This window comes from Cebus imitator, unplaced genomic scaffold (genome assembly GCF_001604975.1).
Source record: "Cebus imitator isolate Cc_AM_T3 unplaced genomic scaffold, Cebus_imitator-1.0 Scaffold216, whole genome shotgun sequence".
Classification (NCBI taxonomy): domain Eukaryota; kingdom Metazoa; phylum Chordata; class Mammalia; order Primates; family Cebidae; genus Cebus; species Cebus imitator.
Window position 1 is genome coordinate 885779 of NW_016107531.1, and position 16948 is coordinate 902726.

The following is a 16948-nucleotide window of genomic DNA, read 5'->3' on the forward strand; positions in this document are numbered from 1 at the left end:
AAAAAAAAAAAAAAAAAAAAAAAAAAAAAAAAAAAAAAAAAAAAAAAAAAAAAAAAAAAAAAAAAAAAAAAAAAAAAAGAAAAAGTTACATGACATATATTTGAAAATATTTAAAAACAGAGGAAAAAGTTCAGGAGAAAACCTAATAATGTGTTAACAGTCGTTAGGGCTGGGAAGCGGGATCAGGAGAGACATTTATTTGCCTCTTTACACTTTGTTGAGTTTGCAAGAGTTGCTCTAAATTGACTTGGCTTACTTTGGAGAAAAATTATTTTTAAAAACTCAAGTTTTCAGTTTAGCTGTGGATTTGGGAAAAATTTTAAAACCAACAACAACTAAAAAACCTCAAGTTTAAAGAGTGTTAGATACATCTACCAGAGAGAGGAGGTCAGTGAGCTGGGACCCACTGCCAGGGGTTCAGGGCTGGAGGAGGTGGGGTGGCCTGCCAGCACTGCCTCCTCCACGTGGAAGGTCTGAGAGGTGGCCCCCAGATGTGAGCAGCTGTTGTTTACAGCAGAAAGCAGAGGGCGGGATGGGGAAAGCCCGGGAGACAGCAAAGATAGCAAAGGGGAGAGAGGCATAGAAAGAAACGTGCCCGTTGTGGGAAGGAGGCAAGCTTGAGCGAAGTTGGGCATGGGGGACAGGGGAGAAACTTCCAGACTGGCAACAGGGACAGCACAGAGACAGACAGACACAACCAAGCCAGCATATGAAGGTCCTAGGAGGGAGAGGGCCAAATCCAACTACCAGGGACAAGAGGGTTTGACTCCTTGAGGTCCATCTCTCGGTGCCCAGAAGGGGAAATTGAGGCCCCAGAGGGGGCGTGGCCTCACATGGCTCCTCCCTTTTCCCCACACCGGGCTGGGATCTGAGCTGGTGCAGCCCAGGGTGGCGCGGGAACATGAAACGGCTCGGCTCGCCAGCGGGAAGGTCGTGGCAGCAGCCACGGGCTCTGGCCTGGCTGTGTCACCTTCCTCCTGGGGCCACGCGGCTTCTGACCTCAGGGGATCCACCCACATCGGCCTCCCAAAGTGCTGGGATTACAGGCATGAGCCACCACTCCGGGGCCAGGAGGGTCCTTTAAAGCCAAGAGTTAGAGACCAGCCTGGGCAACATAGTGAAACCCTCATCTCTAAAAAATAACAATAAAAAATGTTGGCTGGGCGTGGTGGCTCACGCCTGTAATCCCAGCACTTTGGGAGGCCAAGGCAGGTGGATCACAAGGTCAAGAGATTGAGACCATCCTGGCCAACATGGTGAAACCCCGTCTCTACTAAAAATACAAAAAATTAGCCGGACGTGGTGGCACATGCCTGTAATCCCAGCTACTTGGGAGGCTGAGACAGGAGAATCGCTTCAACCCAGGAGGTGGAGGTTGTGGTGAGCCAAGAATGTGCCATTGCACTCCTGGGCAATGAGCAAAACTCTGTCTCAAAATTAAAAAAAAAAAAATGTTTAAAGGCCAGGTGCAGTGGCTCATGCCTGTGATCCCATCACTTTGGGAGGCTGAGGCAGGCAGATCATGAGGTCAGGAGTTCAAGACCAGCCTGGCCAAGATGGTGAAACCCCATCTCTACTAAAAATACAAAAATTAGCCAGGCGTGGTCATGTGCACCTGTAATCCCAGCTACTCAAAAGGCTGAGGCAGGAGAATCATTTGAACCCAGGAGGTGGAGGTTGCAGTGAGCTGAGATCACGCCACTGCACTCCAGCGTGGTGGCAAAGCAAGACTCCGTCTCAAACAACAACAACAACAAAAAATACAAAAATACAAAAATTAGCCAGATGTGGTGGCAGGTATCTGTAATCCCAGCTACTTGGGAGGCTGAGGCAGAGAGTTGCTTGAACCCAGGAGGCAGAGGTTGCAGTGAGCCATTGCACCAGGCTGGAGTGCTCCAGCCTGGGTGACAGAACAAGACTCTTTCTCAAAAAAAAAATGTTTAAAAATCCAGCCTGAAGCCCTCTGCCCTTCTGCTGCTGCTGCTTCATTCAGCTCAATGCCCTTGGCTTTGGAGACTGTACACAAAGGAGCTCAGTCAGTGGCACCAACAGCTTCCTCTGAATCCTTCAGCTCTCCAGAGTCACTCCTCCAGGAAGTCTTCTCTGTCTGCTTTCCTCCTCACCCCCGACCCCCATCGCTTTTGAGGCACTGGCAGGGTAGGCAGTGAGATGCCAGATCCACCCAGATTCCCCATCCCTATCCAACCAGGAGATTTATCTGGCTTGTTTGTTTCTTATTAAATAAAAATCTGTCTTCTATTGCTTCAAATGACTTGATGCATGTCTAGTTTCTGAGTGGTAATATCCCCCAGGGCAGGGACCACTGCTGTCTGACTTTAATTCATTTATTCATTCATCCATCCCTTTCTTCTTTCCTCTCTTTCTCCCTTTCTTCCCATAGGCAGGGAGCACCCACCACGTGCCGGGTGTCAGGGTGAGGCTGGCATGTCAGGATCCTGTGATGGGCCCAGGGTCCAGCACAAAATTGGACAAAGATTTCTCAGTGCCTACCATGTGTCAAGTACTGTAAGGATGGGCAAGGTAGACTTTGTCCCCCGCAGACCCTCAGAGCATAGGGAGAGCCAGAACTACATGATGGCATAGATGTGAGTTGAATGAGAACAGCTCTGGAGGGGTGGGTGATGTTTGGACAGGTGGATGAACAAGGCTGTGTGTTCATCTGTCCCCCCCAACTGCGGAAGGGAGAAGGGGCCAATCTGACTGCTAGGGGGCTCTGGGCTGACTGCAGATCCGTCAGACAGCATTCTCAGCTCTGGCCTCCTTCTCTCAGCCAGTGGCTGACTCCACAAATTACCTCCTGATCTCCTACATGGGATAGAGGGGACAAAGAGCCAGGAACAGCATTCTGAGCCTCCCATGTTTCTCCCCAGAATCCCAAATTGGTCACCTTCCAAGGGCCCCCAGGAATCAATACCACAGAGCTGCCATCCCTCCCGACCATGACCCAGATCCTCGACTGGGCAGCTGCAAGGAGCCCCGTCACCTCTGCTGCCAAGCTGAATGACCCCCAGAGCATCCTCCTCCGAGTGGGCCAAGGTCAGTTTCCCCAACAACCTCTCTGGGCTCATGACACTCCTCAGGAGGAACCTGAGCTCCTCTGGCCCACACCTCAAACTTGGGCCCCAAGAGTGCAAGAGGGGACACAGTGAGTGCAGGCCACGTACAAACCAGTGCTGCCTTAAGACATCGACGGCTCCTCCACCAATATCAGATTGAAACATGTGAAATGCCAGTTCCTTGACCAAAAAAATCCAGCATTTTCATGTTGTTGTGCATCTATTACGTGCCAAAGCCCTATTATGCTACGCACTTGGGGACACTGTGGGGACAGACTCAGGCCCTGCCCTCCTGGAGCTGATACTGTGACGAGGGAGGTGACAATAAACATGTACACAAATAAATCTATGCTTTCAGGTCTTGCTAAATGCTAGAAGAAATACTAAAATGGGGTGATGTGCGGGGTTGTTTTGGGACTGCACCCTAACACGTGTCATGGGCTCATCACTTCTATTAACCCTGTGTTGACAGATGAGGAAACGGAGGCCCGGGGACTTGCACAGGATCACTTGGCAGGTAAGTGGTGGAAGGGAAGTTAGAACCTAGGTCCTCCGATGCCTCTCCACCACTGGGGCGCACCCTCCTGCCTGCTCCGCCACCACTATCTTTGGCTGTGGGTGAGGGTGAGGCTCTGTTAGATGCCGGGCTGCTCGGGGAAAGGACTGAGGTGCGTGTGTCTCTGCAGCCCAGAGGTCCCTGTTCTTCTGCCTACCGGAAGCCAGCCAGGACATGGGCCGCAGGCTCGAGTGGCGGCCGCGCACCCACTTGGTCCATGGCTGCCGCTTGGAAGGCGTGGCCGGCTACAAGGAGGCGTACATCCTGAGGGTCCTGCCGAGCCACTCCTCTGGGTAAGGGTCGCTCCGCCCCGCTCCGCCCCGCTCCGCCCCGCCCCGCCCCGCCCCTGACACTAGGCCCTACCCCTGAGAGGCCCCGCCCCAGCCCCGCCGCCCGCCCTCTCCTACTCTAGGCTCCGCCCCCTACGGGCCCCTCCCCTTTGGGCGCAAGCCTGGCCCCAGTCCCAGTCCCATCCCCATCCCATGGACCCAGATCTGACCAGGTGAGAGTGCAGCCGCCGCCCACCCGACGCCAGGCCTCACTCCCCGCCTGGCCTGTCCACGTCAGCGTTCCATCCACGTCTGTCTCCCCACAGGCCCCGGACGGTGACGGTAAAGGTGGAACTGAGCTGCGCGTCTGGGGACCCCGACGCCATCCTCATCCTGCAGGGTCCCCCCTACGTGTCCTGGCTTATCGACGCCAACCACAACATGCAGATCTGGGTGAGTTTCGCGCAGCTCCTGGGACACAAAACCCAAACTCCCAACCTCGGGATCAGGGAAATTTCCTGGGGAGGTGAACCCCGGAGCTGAGTTGAAGGGCAAACCTCCTATGCCCGTAGGTGAGGGAAGGGGTCAGGCAAAGGACACAGCAGGAGTGGGGGCACAGTAGGACCAAGGCTGTGTCCATGACCCCCTGCTCCGCCTCTCTCCCCACCATTAGACCACTGGAGAATATTCCTTCAAGATCTTTCCAGAGAAGAATATTCGTGGCTTTGACCTCCCAGACACACCCCAAGGCCTGCTGAAGGAGGCCAGGCTGCTCAATGCCAGCGTTGTGGCAGCCTTCGTGGAGCTACCGCTGGCCCGCATTGTCTCACTTCGGGCCCCCAGCTGCGGTGAGCACCTTCCCCCAGCCCCTCCCTTCCCTTCCCCTCCTTTGGGTTAGTGGCCACACTGTTGGTGAAGCACCTCTGTGTGAGCCTGGGCAAGGGGCATCAGCCTCTCTGAGCCTCATTTTTCTCATCTGCACATGGCAACAATGGGAGTAGCTAATCCTAGAAGAGCCTGAGAATCGCTTGAAACTGGGAGGCAGAGGTTGCAGTGAGCTGAGATCATGCCACTGTACTCCAGCCTGGGTAACAGAGCGAAATTCCATCTTAAAAAGAAAAAAAAAAAAAAAAAATGGAAGCGCCTGGTACCGGCGCACAGTGAGCGCACACACATAGTGACCATCTGCCTGGCCTGCCTCTGCTACCCCACAGGTGGTAGACTGCAGACCTCACCTGCACCAATCCAGACCACTCCTCCCAAGGACACTTGCAGCCCGGAGCTGCTCATGACCCTGATCCAGACAACATGTGCCGATGACATCATGACCCTGGTACTAAAGAAACAGCTTGTTGCGGTAAGGGAACTCCTGGCCCTCTGGCTTGGGATGACATGGACATCTGGTTCCTCCCCTAGCCCAGGACTCTTGGGGTCCTTGCCCAGGTAGGGGGGCAAGTCACGTCCCTCTGCAAGCCTTAGTTTCCCCACTTGTATAATGGGATTGATAATGGTACCTGCCACGTGGTGAGAATTAAAGGCGGTCTGGCAAGCCAATCATGTGGCACAGTCAGATGTGGTGCATAAGTGCTCAGTAAGTAATGCCAGCACTAGGTAGTCATTATTAATCCTAAATGATCCCTGAGTTGAGTAGTCACTTAGCAGAATACCTACACAGGCTGGGTGCAGTGGCTTACACATGTAATCCCAGCACTTTAGGAGGCTGAGACGGGCAGATCACCTGAGGTCAGGGGTTCGAGACCAGGTTGGCCAACATGATGAAACCCTGTCTTTACTAAAATACAAAAATTTTGCCAGGCGTATTGGAATATGTGTGTAGTCCTAGCTATTTGGGAGGCTGAGGCACAAGAATCGCTTGAACCCAAGAGGCAGAGGCTGCAGTGAGCCAAGATCGTACCACCACACTCCAGCCTGAGCAACAGAGATTCTGTTTCGAAAAAAAAAAAAAAAAAAAAACCTACACAATGTGATTATGGCTGGTTAACGAACAAATGTATTTGTTATAAAAATAACACATGCTGGCTGGGTACAGTGGGTCACACCTGTAATCCCAGCACTTTGGAAGGCCGAGGCAGGCAGATTGCTAGAGCTCAGGAGTTCGAGACCAGCCTGGGCAACATGGCAAAACCCTGTCTCTACTAAAACATAAAAAATTAGCCAGGCATGATGGCATGTGCCTGAAGTCCCAGCTACTTGGGAGGCTGAGGCAGGAGAATCCCTTGAACCTGGAAGAGGGAGTTTGCAGTGAGCCAAGATCGTGCCACCGCACTCCAACCTGGGTGACAGAGCGAGACTCCAACTCAAATCAAACAAAAAACATATGCTTGGCCGGGCGCGGTGGCTCACGCCTGTAATCCCAGCACTTTGGGAGGCCGAGGCGGGTGGATCACGAGGTCAAGAGATCGAGACCATCCTGGTCAACACGGTGAAACCCTGTCTCTACTAAAACTACAAAAAATTAGCTGGGCATGGTGGCACGTGCCTGTAATCCCAGCTACTCAGGAGGCTGAGGCAGGAGAATTGCCTGAACCCAGGAGGCGGAGGTTGCAGTGAGCCGAGATCGCACCATTGCACTCCAGCCTGGGTAACAAGAGCGTAACTCTGCCTCAAAAAAAAAATATATGCTTTTAAAAATATGTGAAAATTAGAAAAGAAAATCTTAACCTTCCCACCCAAAGACAATGGCTGCCAACATTTTGGTGTACTTTTTTCTGGAGTGTTTTATCTGTGTATTTCTTCTACTGATGTAATCATAAAGGATCTGTTCACTTGTCTCTTGCTATTTAATGTATTTTTAGAGCTTTGACACCTGTACCTAATATCATGTTTAATGAGCACGTATTATTCCATCATACTGACATGCAATAATTAACTCCTCTTCCCTTATTATACATTAAGTTGTTTCCAATTCTGTATTATAAATATGCAAAAAATGTCATTGTGTATGAAACATTTCTTTATATAGGATTATTTTCTTAGGATAGATTTCCACATGAGCAGAATTACTGGATCAGAATGAATGAAGTTTCGATACGTGTTGCCAACCCACTTTTCCAAAGATGATTTGAATTTTCACTGCTGATTTATGAGAGCACCTCAACCTTTTCTCCCTCTCCAGAATTTTAAAAAAGAAAAACCTTTGCCAGTGTGGGAGGTGGCACATGGCGCTCCATCCTTGTTTTAGTTATAATTCTCCAGGTAGTAGTGAGTGTGGGCATGGCTCCATGTGAGTGATGAGAACCTCAGTCTCTTTATCATTGAGGCTTGGTGTTTTTCTTGATGATTTTTTAAATTTTAATAAAGAAAAAAAGGTTGGTCCTTTCGCTGCCATGTCCCCTAATTTGCTGTAGTTCTTTCAATTTGGCTACAGTGGTTTTTTTTTTTTTTTTTTTTTGAGATGGAGCCTCACTCTGTCATCACCCAGGCTGGAGTACAGTGGCACAATCTTGGCTCACTGCAGCCTCCACCTCCCAGGTTCAAGTGATTCTCCTGCCTCAGCCTCCCGAGTAGTTGGGATTACAGGCATCACCATCATGCCCAACTACTTTTTTGAATTTTTAGTAGAAAGGCGGTTTCACCATATTTGCCAGGCTGGTCTCGAACTCCTAACCTCAGGTGATCTGCCTACCTCAGCCTCACAAAGCGCTGGGATTACGCGCATAAGCCACTGCGCCCAGCCTTCTTTTTCTTTTTTAGAGACAGAGTCTCGCTCTGTCACCCAGGCTGGAGTGCAGTGATGGAATCTCAGCTCACTGCAGCCTCCGCCTCCCGGGTTCAAGCAATTCTCGTGCCTCAGCCTGGTCCCAAGTAGCTGGGACCACAGGTGTGTGCCACCACACTTGGCTAATTTTTATAATTTTAGTAGAGTTGGGGTTTTACTGTGTTGGCCAGGCAGGTCTCGAACTTCTGACCTCATGTGATCCACCCACCTTTGCCTCCCAAAGTGCTGGGATTACGGACATGAGCCACTGCGCCTGGCCTGTGCTAGACTTTTATATGACCAGCAGTACAATAAGTTCGCTTACACCAGCATCACCACAAACACTAGGCAACAGAAAACTTTCAGCTGTGTTATAAGTTTATGGAACCAGAGACCACCATCGTATATGCAGTCCGTTGCTGACCAAAACTTGTTCTGTAGTGCATGACAGCATTTACTATCTGGATCTTGATAGGCATGATTTGCCCACCCCAGGCGTGAGACTGGATTATACTTGTAGGGTTTTCATGCCCCTGGGGCTGTGAATGATGATTATATGTGCAACTTGAAGGAATATTTTAATAGTTCTGTGTTTATTTTGTTAGATATAAGAAGAGAATTCATGATCCCACAGCTATTATTGCTTAGGACAAGGCTTAGTGCAAAAGTGAGCAAGTTCAAGAAGTCTTAAGTGGGCTGGGCATGGTGGCTTATGCCTGTAATCCTAGCACTTTCAGAGGCCAAGGCAGGTGGGTCACCTAAGGTCAGGAGTTCAAGACCAGCCCAGCCAGCATGGTGAAACCCCATCTCTATTAAAAATACAAGAATTAGCCAGGCATGGTGGTGGGCGCCTGTAATCCCAGATACTTGGGAGGCTGAGGCAAGGAGAATTACTTGAACCCAGGAGGCAGAGGCTGCAGTGAGCCAAGATGGAGCCACTGCACTCCAGCCTGGGCAACAAGAGTCAGACTCCATCTCAAAAACAAAAGAAGTCTTAAGTGGTGTAGGATGACAACATCTAACAAAAGTGAAGAGGAAGCAGGGCAGGGGAATGGCTGTGGCCTGGGACCCCTGGGTTGTGGTCAGTCCTCGGTGCTGGGGAGTGACAGGCCACAGAGACCCCGGTGCCTTCTGATGGTGCCCTCTCCCAACCCAGGCTTTGAGGTGCACCATCACGGGCCTGACCTTAGGGGACTCCAGCTGTCAGGCCAAGGACAGCGGTGACCAGTTTGTCTTGCGCAGTGCTTACTCCAGCTGTGGCATGGTTGTGACAGCAAATATGATCAGCAATGAGGTAAGTGCTGGGGCCAGAAAGGTATCAGGACCAGGCTGGTTGGTGCCTGCCTCTGGTGCCTCCTTGATCACCCAGGCTGAGGGGTGTTTGGGAGAGCAGGGTGCAGGGGCTCGGCCCACAAGACAAGTTTGGCCATCGGTTGGCTCAGTCTCCCCATCCGCAAAATGGGCGTGTTGGGTGGGATACCCTCTGGGGTTCCTTCTGGCTCTGACCAGCTCCTTGGCTTTGTCTTCACAGGTGGTGGTCAATATCCTGTCGAGCCCATCACCACAGCGGGTGAGATGGACGGTCACATGCTAACCCACCTGGGGGCTGCTGCTGGGCGGGGGGCCTTTTCCTGGCTTGGGAGGGAGCAGGCCTGGGAAACTCCTGGTAAGCCATGTCTCCAGCATGCCTCGGTCTTCCCTTCTGTATGAGGGGAGCAGGACTGTGGAGGGTGACACTCTCAGCTTCTCAAGTCAGAGGGCTTAGCACATATTGACTGTGTGGCCTTGGGCAAGTCACTTTAGTTTTGTGGGCCCAAAGGTGGCCTAAGAAAGGACTCTGCACCACAGGGTGCTTCTGGGCAGACAGTGGGATGCCATGTGGAAGCTCTTCAAATAGCCTGGCACCTGATGCCTCCTTGATAAATATTAGATTTTTTAAAAATGTTTTTGAGACGGAGTCTTGCTCTGTCGCCAGGCTGGAGTGCAGTGACATGATCTTGGGTCACTGTAATCTCCGCCTCCCGGGTTCAACCGATTCTCCTGAATAGCTGGGACTACAGGCACGTGCCACCACGCCCAGCTAATTTTTGTATTTTTAGTAGAGATGGGGTTTCACTATATTGGCCAGGATGGTCTCGATCTCTTGACCTTGTGATCCACCCACCTCGGCTTCCAAAAGTGCTGGGATTATAGGTGTGAGCCAGCACGCCCAGCCAAACATTAGTTTAGTTTTGTTTAAAAAAAATGAGGAAGAGAGTCAGGCAACTCCACAGGGCCATGACCTCCATTCCTCCTTACACCCCTCGCCCTCCTGGTTGGTGTTGCTGGACTGACGGAATCTCCCTCCTGTCCTCCCCCAGAAAAAGGTGTACTGCCTCAACATGGACAGCCTCTCTTTCCAGTTGGGCCTCTACCTCAGCTCGCGCTTCCTCCAGGCCTCCAGCACCATCGAGCTGGGGCAGCAGGGCTTTGTGCAGGTACCTGGCAAGCCTGTCACCCCTCAGGCCTCCCAGCTCCAGAACTTCCTCTCTGCCTTTCTTCCCCCATGACTCCAGAGATGAGAATCCCAGTCAGGAGGGAGACATCCTGGGTGCATTGGAAAGGGAGAGACAGAGAAGGTATTGCTAAGGGACACTGACAAGGATGTTGTCCTGTCCTCCTCCTCTGTCCCAGGAAGGCCCATGCCTTTCCTTCCACCGTGAGGACTCGAGTGGGAACTCTTCCTTCTAGCTGAGATTTCAAGGCAGCAGGTGGGGTGGGGTTAAGAGCCACTGCCCATGGCACATGGCCCTACCTATCCGTGCAGGTGAAAATGTCCCCACCGATCCCCGAGCTCCTACTCGAGCTAGACAGCTGCCACCTGGACTTGGGGCCTGAAGGAGGAACCATGGAACTCATCCAGGGCCGGGTAGCCAAGAGCAGCTGTGTAAACCTGCTGTCCCCAAGCCCTGAGGGTGACCCACGCTTCAGCTTCCTCTTCCACGTCTACACAGCACCCATACCCAAAGCCGGCACCCTCCGCTGCACTGTAGCCCTGCGTCCCAAGACCGGGTCCCAGGTGAGTGGGGCCTGGGCTGGGCCCAGCTTCAAGTGGGAGCTGCCAGGACTGTGGTTTGCAGGTAGGGACATGGCAGCCCATGGGGATATGAGGCCAGCTGGTGAGGGGCAGAGCCTTAGTCAGGCACATGGACTAGCAGTCTGGCTGCCAGTGGCACTTTCTGCCACCTTAGAGCTCTCTGGTGGGATTGCTGTGTCTTGGGTACTGGTAAGCTATGCAGCTGCGACTGTCCAACTATCCTTCCACTTACTCTTCCATCTGTCCATCCATCCACCCTCCCACCCACCTGCCATCCTATCCATGGATCCACGCATCTTGCCACCATCCCACCCTGGCACCCATGCATCTTCCTACCGCCCCGCCCGGGCACCCACCCATCTTGCCACCGTCCCGCCAGGGCACCCACCCATCTTCCCACCGTCCCACCCAGGAATTCAGCCACCCTCACATCCATGTACTATGATCACCAGCATCATTTCAAAGAACAGGAGACCTTAGGGAAGAGACGTGGGACAAAGGACACACACTCCTGGCTTTCTGTATTTGCCAGTCACAACACTTCACCATCTGTTGAGCCCCACTCTCAAGCAGTCTGTCCTGGATGCCCCCAGAGTCACCCCCAGGCCCTTGCACAGACAGGCCTCCAGGATTACAAACTTACCTGGTCACATGAAGCTAGGGAGGCCTTTAAGCCTCCCCTAAGTGGGCCTCTCCCTCCAGCCACAGTGAGGAAGGAGAGGCTCCTCACTGTGGGAGCCTCCTCCCTGGGCTGACCTGGCTCATAGCTCCAAAGCATTCACAAGGGTGAGGGATTTGTAGTGCTCCCACAGTGCTCCTGGGCATCAGGACCTCCAGGAACTCACAGGAAACGTTCTGGCAGCAGCCAAGGATCATCCACTAGGTCCCCTCTCACAGCACAGATCTTTCAGGACTCGCCCAAAGGCATCCAGCTAGGAAGCGATGGAGACGGGATTCAAAGCTGAGGCTCTAGGGTGGGCTGGGGTAAGCTGGAAGCTGCCTCCCGAAGGCCGTGCCACATGCTGCTCTCTCCCCACTCCAGGAATTCCGCAGCACTGTCTTCACGCGCTTAAACATCAGCCCTGACTTGTCTGGTGAGCTTCCTCCGGGTATCTCAAGTTTGTCCTAGCGGCTGAGGTCAAAGTAAGGCACAGCGGGCAGCCCCGAGAAACGGCCTGGGCACATAGCACATGGCAGGGGGACCCCAGAGAAAGTGGCCCAGAAGGGGAGGGAGGAGGGCTTCCCAGCACCCTAGCAGCCTAGAGCAGGGGCCAGAGCTGCACTTTGCAGATGGGGAGCCCTTGCTCAGGACCGCCCTGTGGGGTGGGAGTCTAGGTCTCTGCCCCTACTCACAGCTCCGCTCCATCCCCATGGTTACTGGTTGACCTTGCTGGGAGATTGGAGCCTCCTGGGTGGGACAGAGGCCCTTTGGGGTGGGGGTGCTGGCCTTGCCTTCCTTGAGGCCCCTCCCTGCAGGATGCCCGCTCTAGCTTCTCCGTCAGTTCCCCATAGGCCCAGGCCCACACCAGGGAGAAGAGTCCCTGACACTGGCGGCAAAGGCAGGGGTGAGGGATGGGGGTATCTATCTCTTTGCCATCCCATCCACGCCAGGATGGTGCCTCCAGTCCCAGCCCAGGACCAAGAAGGCAGGGCTAATAACCCCATGACACAGATGGGACCTCAGAGGCTGAAGGGAAGGTCACCTGGCCCGCAGTCACACAGGAGTCAGGAATGTGGAGGGAATGAGGTTTGGAACAGTCCAACAGCAGAGCTGCAGGGCGCTGGGGGCTGCTCTAGCCCTCGCTCTGCCTGCTAAAGACCTCAGAGAGGAGCAGGGCTGACCTAAGGTCACACAGCAGATGAGGAAGGGTCTGCACTCCTGAGCCTCAGTTTCCTCACATTACCGTATCCATTCTCCCTGAAAACGCATCTCTATCAGCCTTGAGGGGCAGAGGCACGACCCACAAGGCCTGGCTGGGCCATCTAGGTGGACGGTCATAGCAACCGTGGCTCAAGGCCGAGCCCGGCTATGATGAGCCCATTTGCTACAAGAGGAGACTGAGGTTCAGAGAAGTTGAGGGTCCATGGCTGAGCAGGGCTGGCACCAAAGCCCACACGGGCCAGTATAACAGGGTAGGGGGTGGGGTCAGAGGCAGCAGTGCTGATGGCACCGGCCCTCTCTAGGTTGCACAAGCAAAGGCCTCCTCCTGCCCGCCGTGCTGGGCATCACCTTTGGTGCCTTCCTCATCGGGGCCCTGCTCACCGCCGCGCTCTGGTACATCTACTCGCACACGCGTGAGTACCCCAGGCCCCCGCAGTGAGCATGCCGGACCCGTCCACCCACCCGGGGGAGCCCAGTGAAACCTCTGAGAGATTGGGGAACCCTGGCCAGGACCCTGACCTCCGCCCCTGCCCCTGCTCCCAGGTCCCCCCCGCAAGCAGGAGCCCGTGGTGGCGGTGGCTGCCCCCGCCTCCTCAGAGAGCAGCAGCACCAACCACAGCATCGGGAGCACCCAGAGCACCCCCTGCTCCACCAGCAGCATGGCATAGCCCCGGGTCCCCCGCACTCGCCCAGCAGGAGACTGAGCAGCCACCAGCCAGGAGCGCAGGCGTGAACTCACCCTGGGAGCCAGTCCTCCACTGGACCCAGGATGGAGCCTGTTCTCTGCGCCTGCCCTTCCTGCCTCCCTCTCGGAGGCCTGCTGCCAGCAGGGCCACTGGCTTGGAACATCTTGGGGGGGTCTCCACCCCACTCCACAGAACCTTTAACCCAGCCTGGGATATGGCTGCCCAGGACCATGGACACCACTTGCCACACAGTTGTAAAAACCCAATTCCCTGTCATTTGAACCTGGATCCGGCACTGGTGAACCGAGCTGGGCAGGAGGGGAGAAAGCGAAACAGATTCAGACCAGCCCAGCCAGGCTGACGGCGCCTCCCTGCTGGGAACAGAAGCGGGCCCAGCCCAGAGCCACCTGGATCTATCCCTGTAGCCTCCACACCTGGACTTGCCTAACTAGCAGGAGAGACAGGAGCCCAGAGGGTGGCAAGAACAGTGGGCACTGGGAGCCTAGCTCCTCTGCCACACAGAGCCCCCTCTACCGATCAGGCAGCCGGCAGGGGGAGAATCCAAGCTGCTTGTCCTGGGCCCGCCCCTGTGTATTCACCACCAATAAATCAGACCTTGAAACCAGTGCTGGGTTGAGCTGGGAGAAGGGCAGTGACATTCAAAACAGGGCTGGGCTGAGGGCAGAGGATAGGGTTGCTCTTGTCCTTGGCCCCCACTGGGCTTGGCCTGGTGGCAGGCGTGGCATCTTGAACAGTATCAGCAGCCAAGGCATAGCAGGTTTCGATTCAGTCAGTTGCCCTCAGCCTATCACCCCTCGGCAGCACACCACGGGACTAAGGCTGCAAGAAAGGAAACCCCAGGAAGCCCCAGCCACACTCACTCTGGGGTTCTGAACACAGGCCCTTGACTGCTGTGAGTTCAAATCCTGAACCTGCCACTTGTGGGCTTGTGATAGTAGGCACATGCTTCCTGAGGCCAGTCACAGATTCCTCGCCTGTCAAGTGGATGTAATTCACATCGTAAGATGGGTCTGCAGAAAGCACTGCCTGGCATATAGTCAACAGGCATCAGTCCAGTCTTCTGATGTCACAGACGGGCCACTGAGGTGCACAGGGAGGGAGGGACTTGTTCCCGGCCACGCAGCCACCCTCCCTCTACACAGCACAGGTCCCTGACCACCTGCAGCCCTTCTCTCCCTGCCTCTGCTGAGGGAGAAGGGGGTCAAGTGTCAGTCGAAGGCTTTGCCATTTTTTTTAAAAAAACAAAGGCTTTAATTCACTCCAGCCACTCTCTGTCCCAGGCTGTCCCAGGCAGAGGCCCTCTCCCTTCCCAGAAGGCACTGGGAGGAGGAAATCTACCACCCAGCACCCAGCAGGACCTGGGGCCTGGCCAGCAGCACACACAATAAGCTGGGCCTGAGCCAGAAGGCGGCGGGGTGTGGGGGAAGACAACCTGAGTGGCCAGGCCACTGGAACAGTGAGAGACCTGGGGAGCCCCCAACTCAGCCGTCCGCCATCTCAGCCAGAAGGAAGGGGAAGGAGGAGAGGCCAAGGCACAGAGCCTCAAAACGGAGGACATCCTCTCCTGGTCTCCCATCCCAGAGCCCTGGTCCCTACGCCAGTCTAGACAGAACCAGGAAAGCAGAGGCACAAAAGGCACCTGGTATGTGAGTTCATGGGGAGAATGCAGGCAGCTGTGGGGGACTCCCACCTCCAACCCTGGGCCTTGACTACTGGGACAGTGCAGGCTCTAGCAGCTTCAGGACACCACCCACCAGGTGCAGGCTGCCAGTGACCAGCACGTGGACGGCAGCAGCCTCATGGAGTATACTAGCCCCACTGCGTGCCGCAGGGTGGGTAAGGAGGCTCTTTGGGGAACTGGGTGGCTGGAAGACGGGATCTCGACCTTGGCTGATCCATTGCAAGGCATGTGAAATGCAGCTGAAGACAAGGGAGCTGGCGCTGCTGTGGGGTGGGTGGGGCGCCAGCAGCAGGGATGCAGGCCCAGCAAGTTCCGGGCTGGGGGCGCTCCAGAGGGCCGGGCTGGCCTGCTCCTCATCCAGGTAGTTCCAGTGCTGCTGGTGTTCCAGGCAGCGGAGCAACACCTGGTCCAGTGTCACTGTGAAGTTCTGTTGGTCTGTGGGGCAGAGACAGGCGTGTCACTGAAGGGGAGGAGTAGGGGACAGGGCTGGAGAAGGGGCGGGTGGGCCATGAGCACCTGCTTAGTGCCCGGCCCTTTACATGTGTCAGGCCAGCAGTCTGCTAGGGGTCTTCTCTATAGACACAATGAAGAAACAGAGGCTCAGAAAGGTTCAGTGACTTGCCCAAGGTCACGAAGCAGAGCCAGACGGTCCAGCTCCAAAGCTTTCGCCTACTAGGCACCGTTTCCCCACCCTGGCCTCACTGTCTCCATCTATAAAATGGACATCGAACTGGACGCTCTCACCAAGTGGGCACAGGTATTTCTGAGGATGCTAGTTAAAAATGCAGATTCCTACCTCAAAACCTAAGTACAATTTAAAAAATTAAATATATGGGAAAAAAATGCAGATTCCAGAAGTCTCCCCAGCTAGACTGATGTGGGGACTGGAGATCTTTTTTTTTTTAGACCGGGTCCAGGGTCTTGCTCTGTCACCCAGGCTGCCGTGCAGCGGTGCAATCATGGCCCACTGCAGCCTCCACCTTCCAGGATCAAGCGATCCTTCCACTTTAGCCTCCTGAGTAGCTAGGATCACAGGTACGTACAACCACACCTGGCTAATTCTATTTTTTGTAGAGATGAGGTCTGGCTTTTAACTCCTGGGCTCAAACAATCCTCCTGCCAAAGTGCTGGGATTACAGGTATGAGGCACCATGGCCAGCCTGGGATCTGCATTTTTTGCAGTATTTCAAACTTTTTTAACCCGATACATAGTAAAAAACACATTTTACACTGCAACTCAGTACTCACTCACTTATACATATGCCTGGAACAGAACAGTCTTCACCAAACAGGACCTACCCTTACTTCATGCAATGCACACTGGTATTTTCTATTCTACTCTATTTCATATAAAATAAAAAATGCTGGCTGGGCACAGTGGCTCACATCTGTAATCCCAGCACTTTGGGAGGATGAGGCAGGCGGATCACTTGAGGCACAGGAGTTTGACACCAGCCGGGCCAACATGGCAAAACCCCATCTCTACTAAAAATATAAAATTTAGCTGAGCATGTTGGCACATGCCTGTAATCCCAGCTCTTTGGGAGGCTGATACATGAGAATAATTTGAACCCAGGAGGCGGGGTTGCAGTGAGCTGAGATCATGCCATTACACTCCAGCCTAGGTGACAGAGTAAGACTCTGTCCCAAAAACTAAATCAAGTAGCCAGGTGCGGTGGCTCACACCTGTAGTCCCAGTACTTTGGGAGGCCAAGGTAGGCAGATCATGAGGTCAAGAGATTGAGAATATCCTGGCCAACATGGTGAAACCCCATCTCTACTAAAAATACAAAAAAATTAGCCAGGCGTGGTGGTGTGTGCCCATAGTCCCAGCTGCTCAGGAGGCTGAGGCAGGAGGATTGCTTAAAACCAGAAAATGGAAGTTGCAGTGAACCGGGATTGCACTACTGCACTCCAGCCTGGCTATAAAGCGAGACCCTGTCTCAAAAAAAAAATTAAACCAAGTATGCTTTGGTGTATAA

General features: G+C 53.9%; 2 protein-coding genes across 3 annotated transcripts in view; one reads left to right on the plus strand and one right to left on the minus strand.

Moving 5' to 3' along the window:
• The window catches only part of ENG (endoglin), a 40135-nt gene extending 26246 nt beyond the window's left edge, over nt 1–13889 (plus strand). The window contains exons 4-16 of one of the 2 annotated variants that reach the window (XM_037745898.1): nt 2892–3057; nt 3550–3594; nt 3764–3926; nt 4229–4355; nt 4576–4750; nt 5117–5259; nt 8777–8914; nt 9152–9190; nt 9981–10097; nt 10427–10678; nt 11739–11814; nt 12881–12991; nt 13122–13889. In XM_037745898.1, coding sequence (XP_037601826.1) covers nt 2892–3057; nt 3550–3594; nt 3764–3926; nt 4229–4355; nt 4576–4750; nt 5117–5259; nt 8777–8914; nt 9152–9190; nt 9981–10097; nt 10427–10678; nt 11739–11814; nt 12881–12991; nt 13122–13246 — 1677 coding nt within the window. In that variant the 3' untranslated portion in view covers nt 13247–13889. The remainder of the gene's footprint in view (nt 1–2891; nt 3058–3549; nt 3595–3763; nt 3927–4228; nt 4356–4575; nt 4751–5116; nt 5260–8776; nt 8915–9151; nt 9191–9980; nt 10098–10426; nt 10679–11738; nt 11815–12880; nt 12992–13121) is intronic. The other variant, XM_017549060.2, reaches the window with a different exon arrangement.
• A 620-nt stretch (nt 13890–14509) lies between these two features.
• The window catches only part of FPGS (folylpolyglutamate synthase), a 10603-nt gene continuing 8164 nt past the window's right edge, over nt 14510–16948 (minus strand). Inside the window, exon 14 of the mRNA XM_037745945.1 lies at nt 14510–15405. Coding sequence (XP_037601873.1) covers nt 14995–15405 — 411 coding nt within the window. The 3' untranslated portion in view covers nt 14510–14994. The remainder of the gene's footprint in view (nt 15406–16948) is intronic.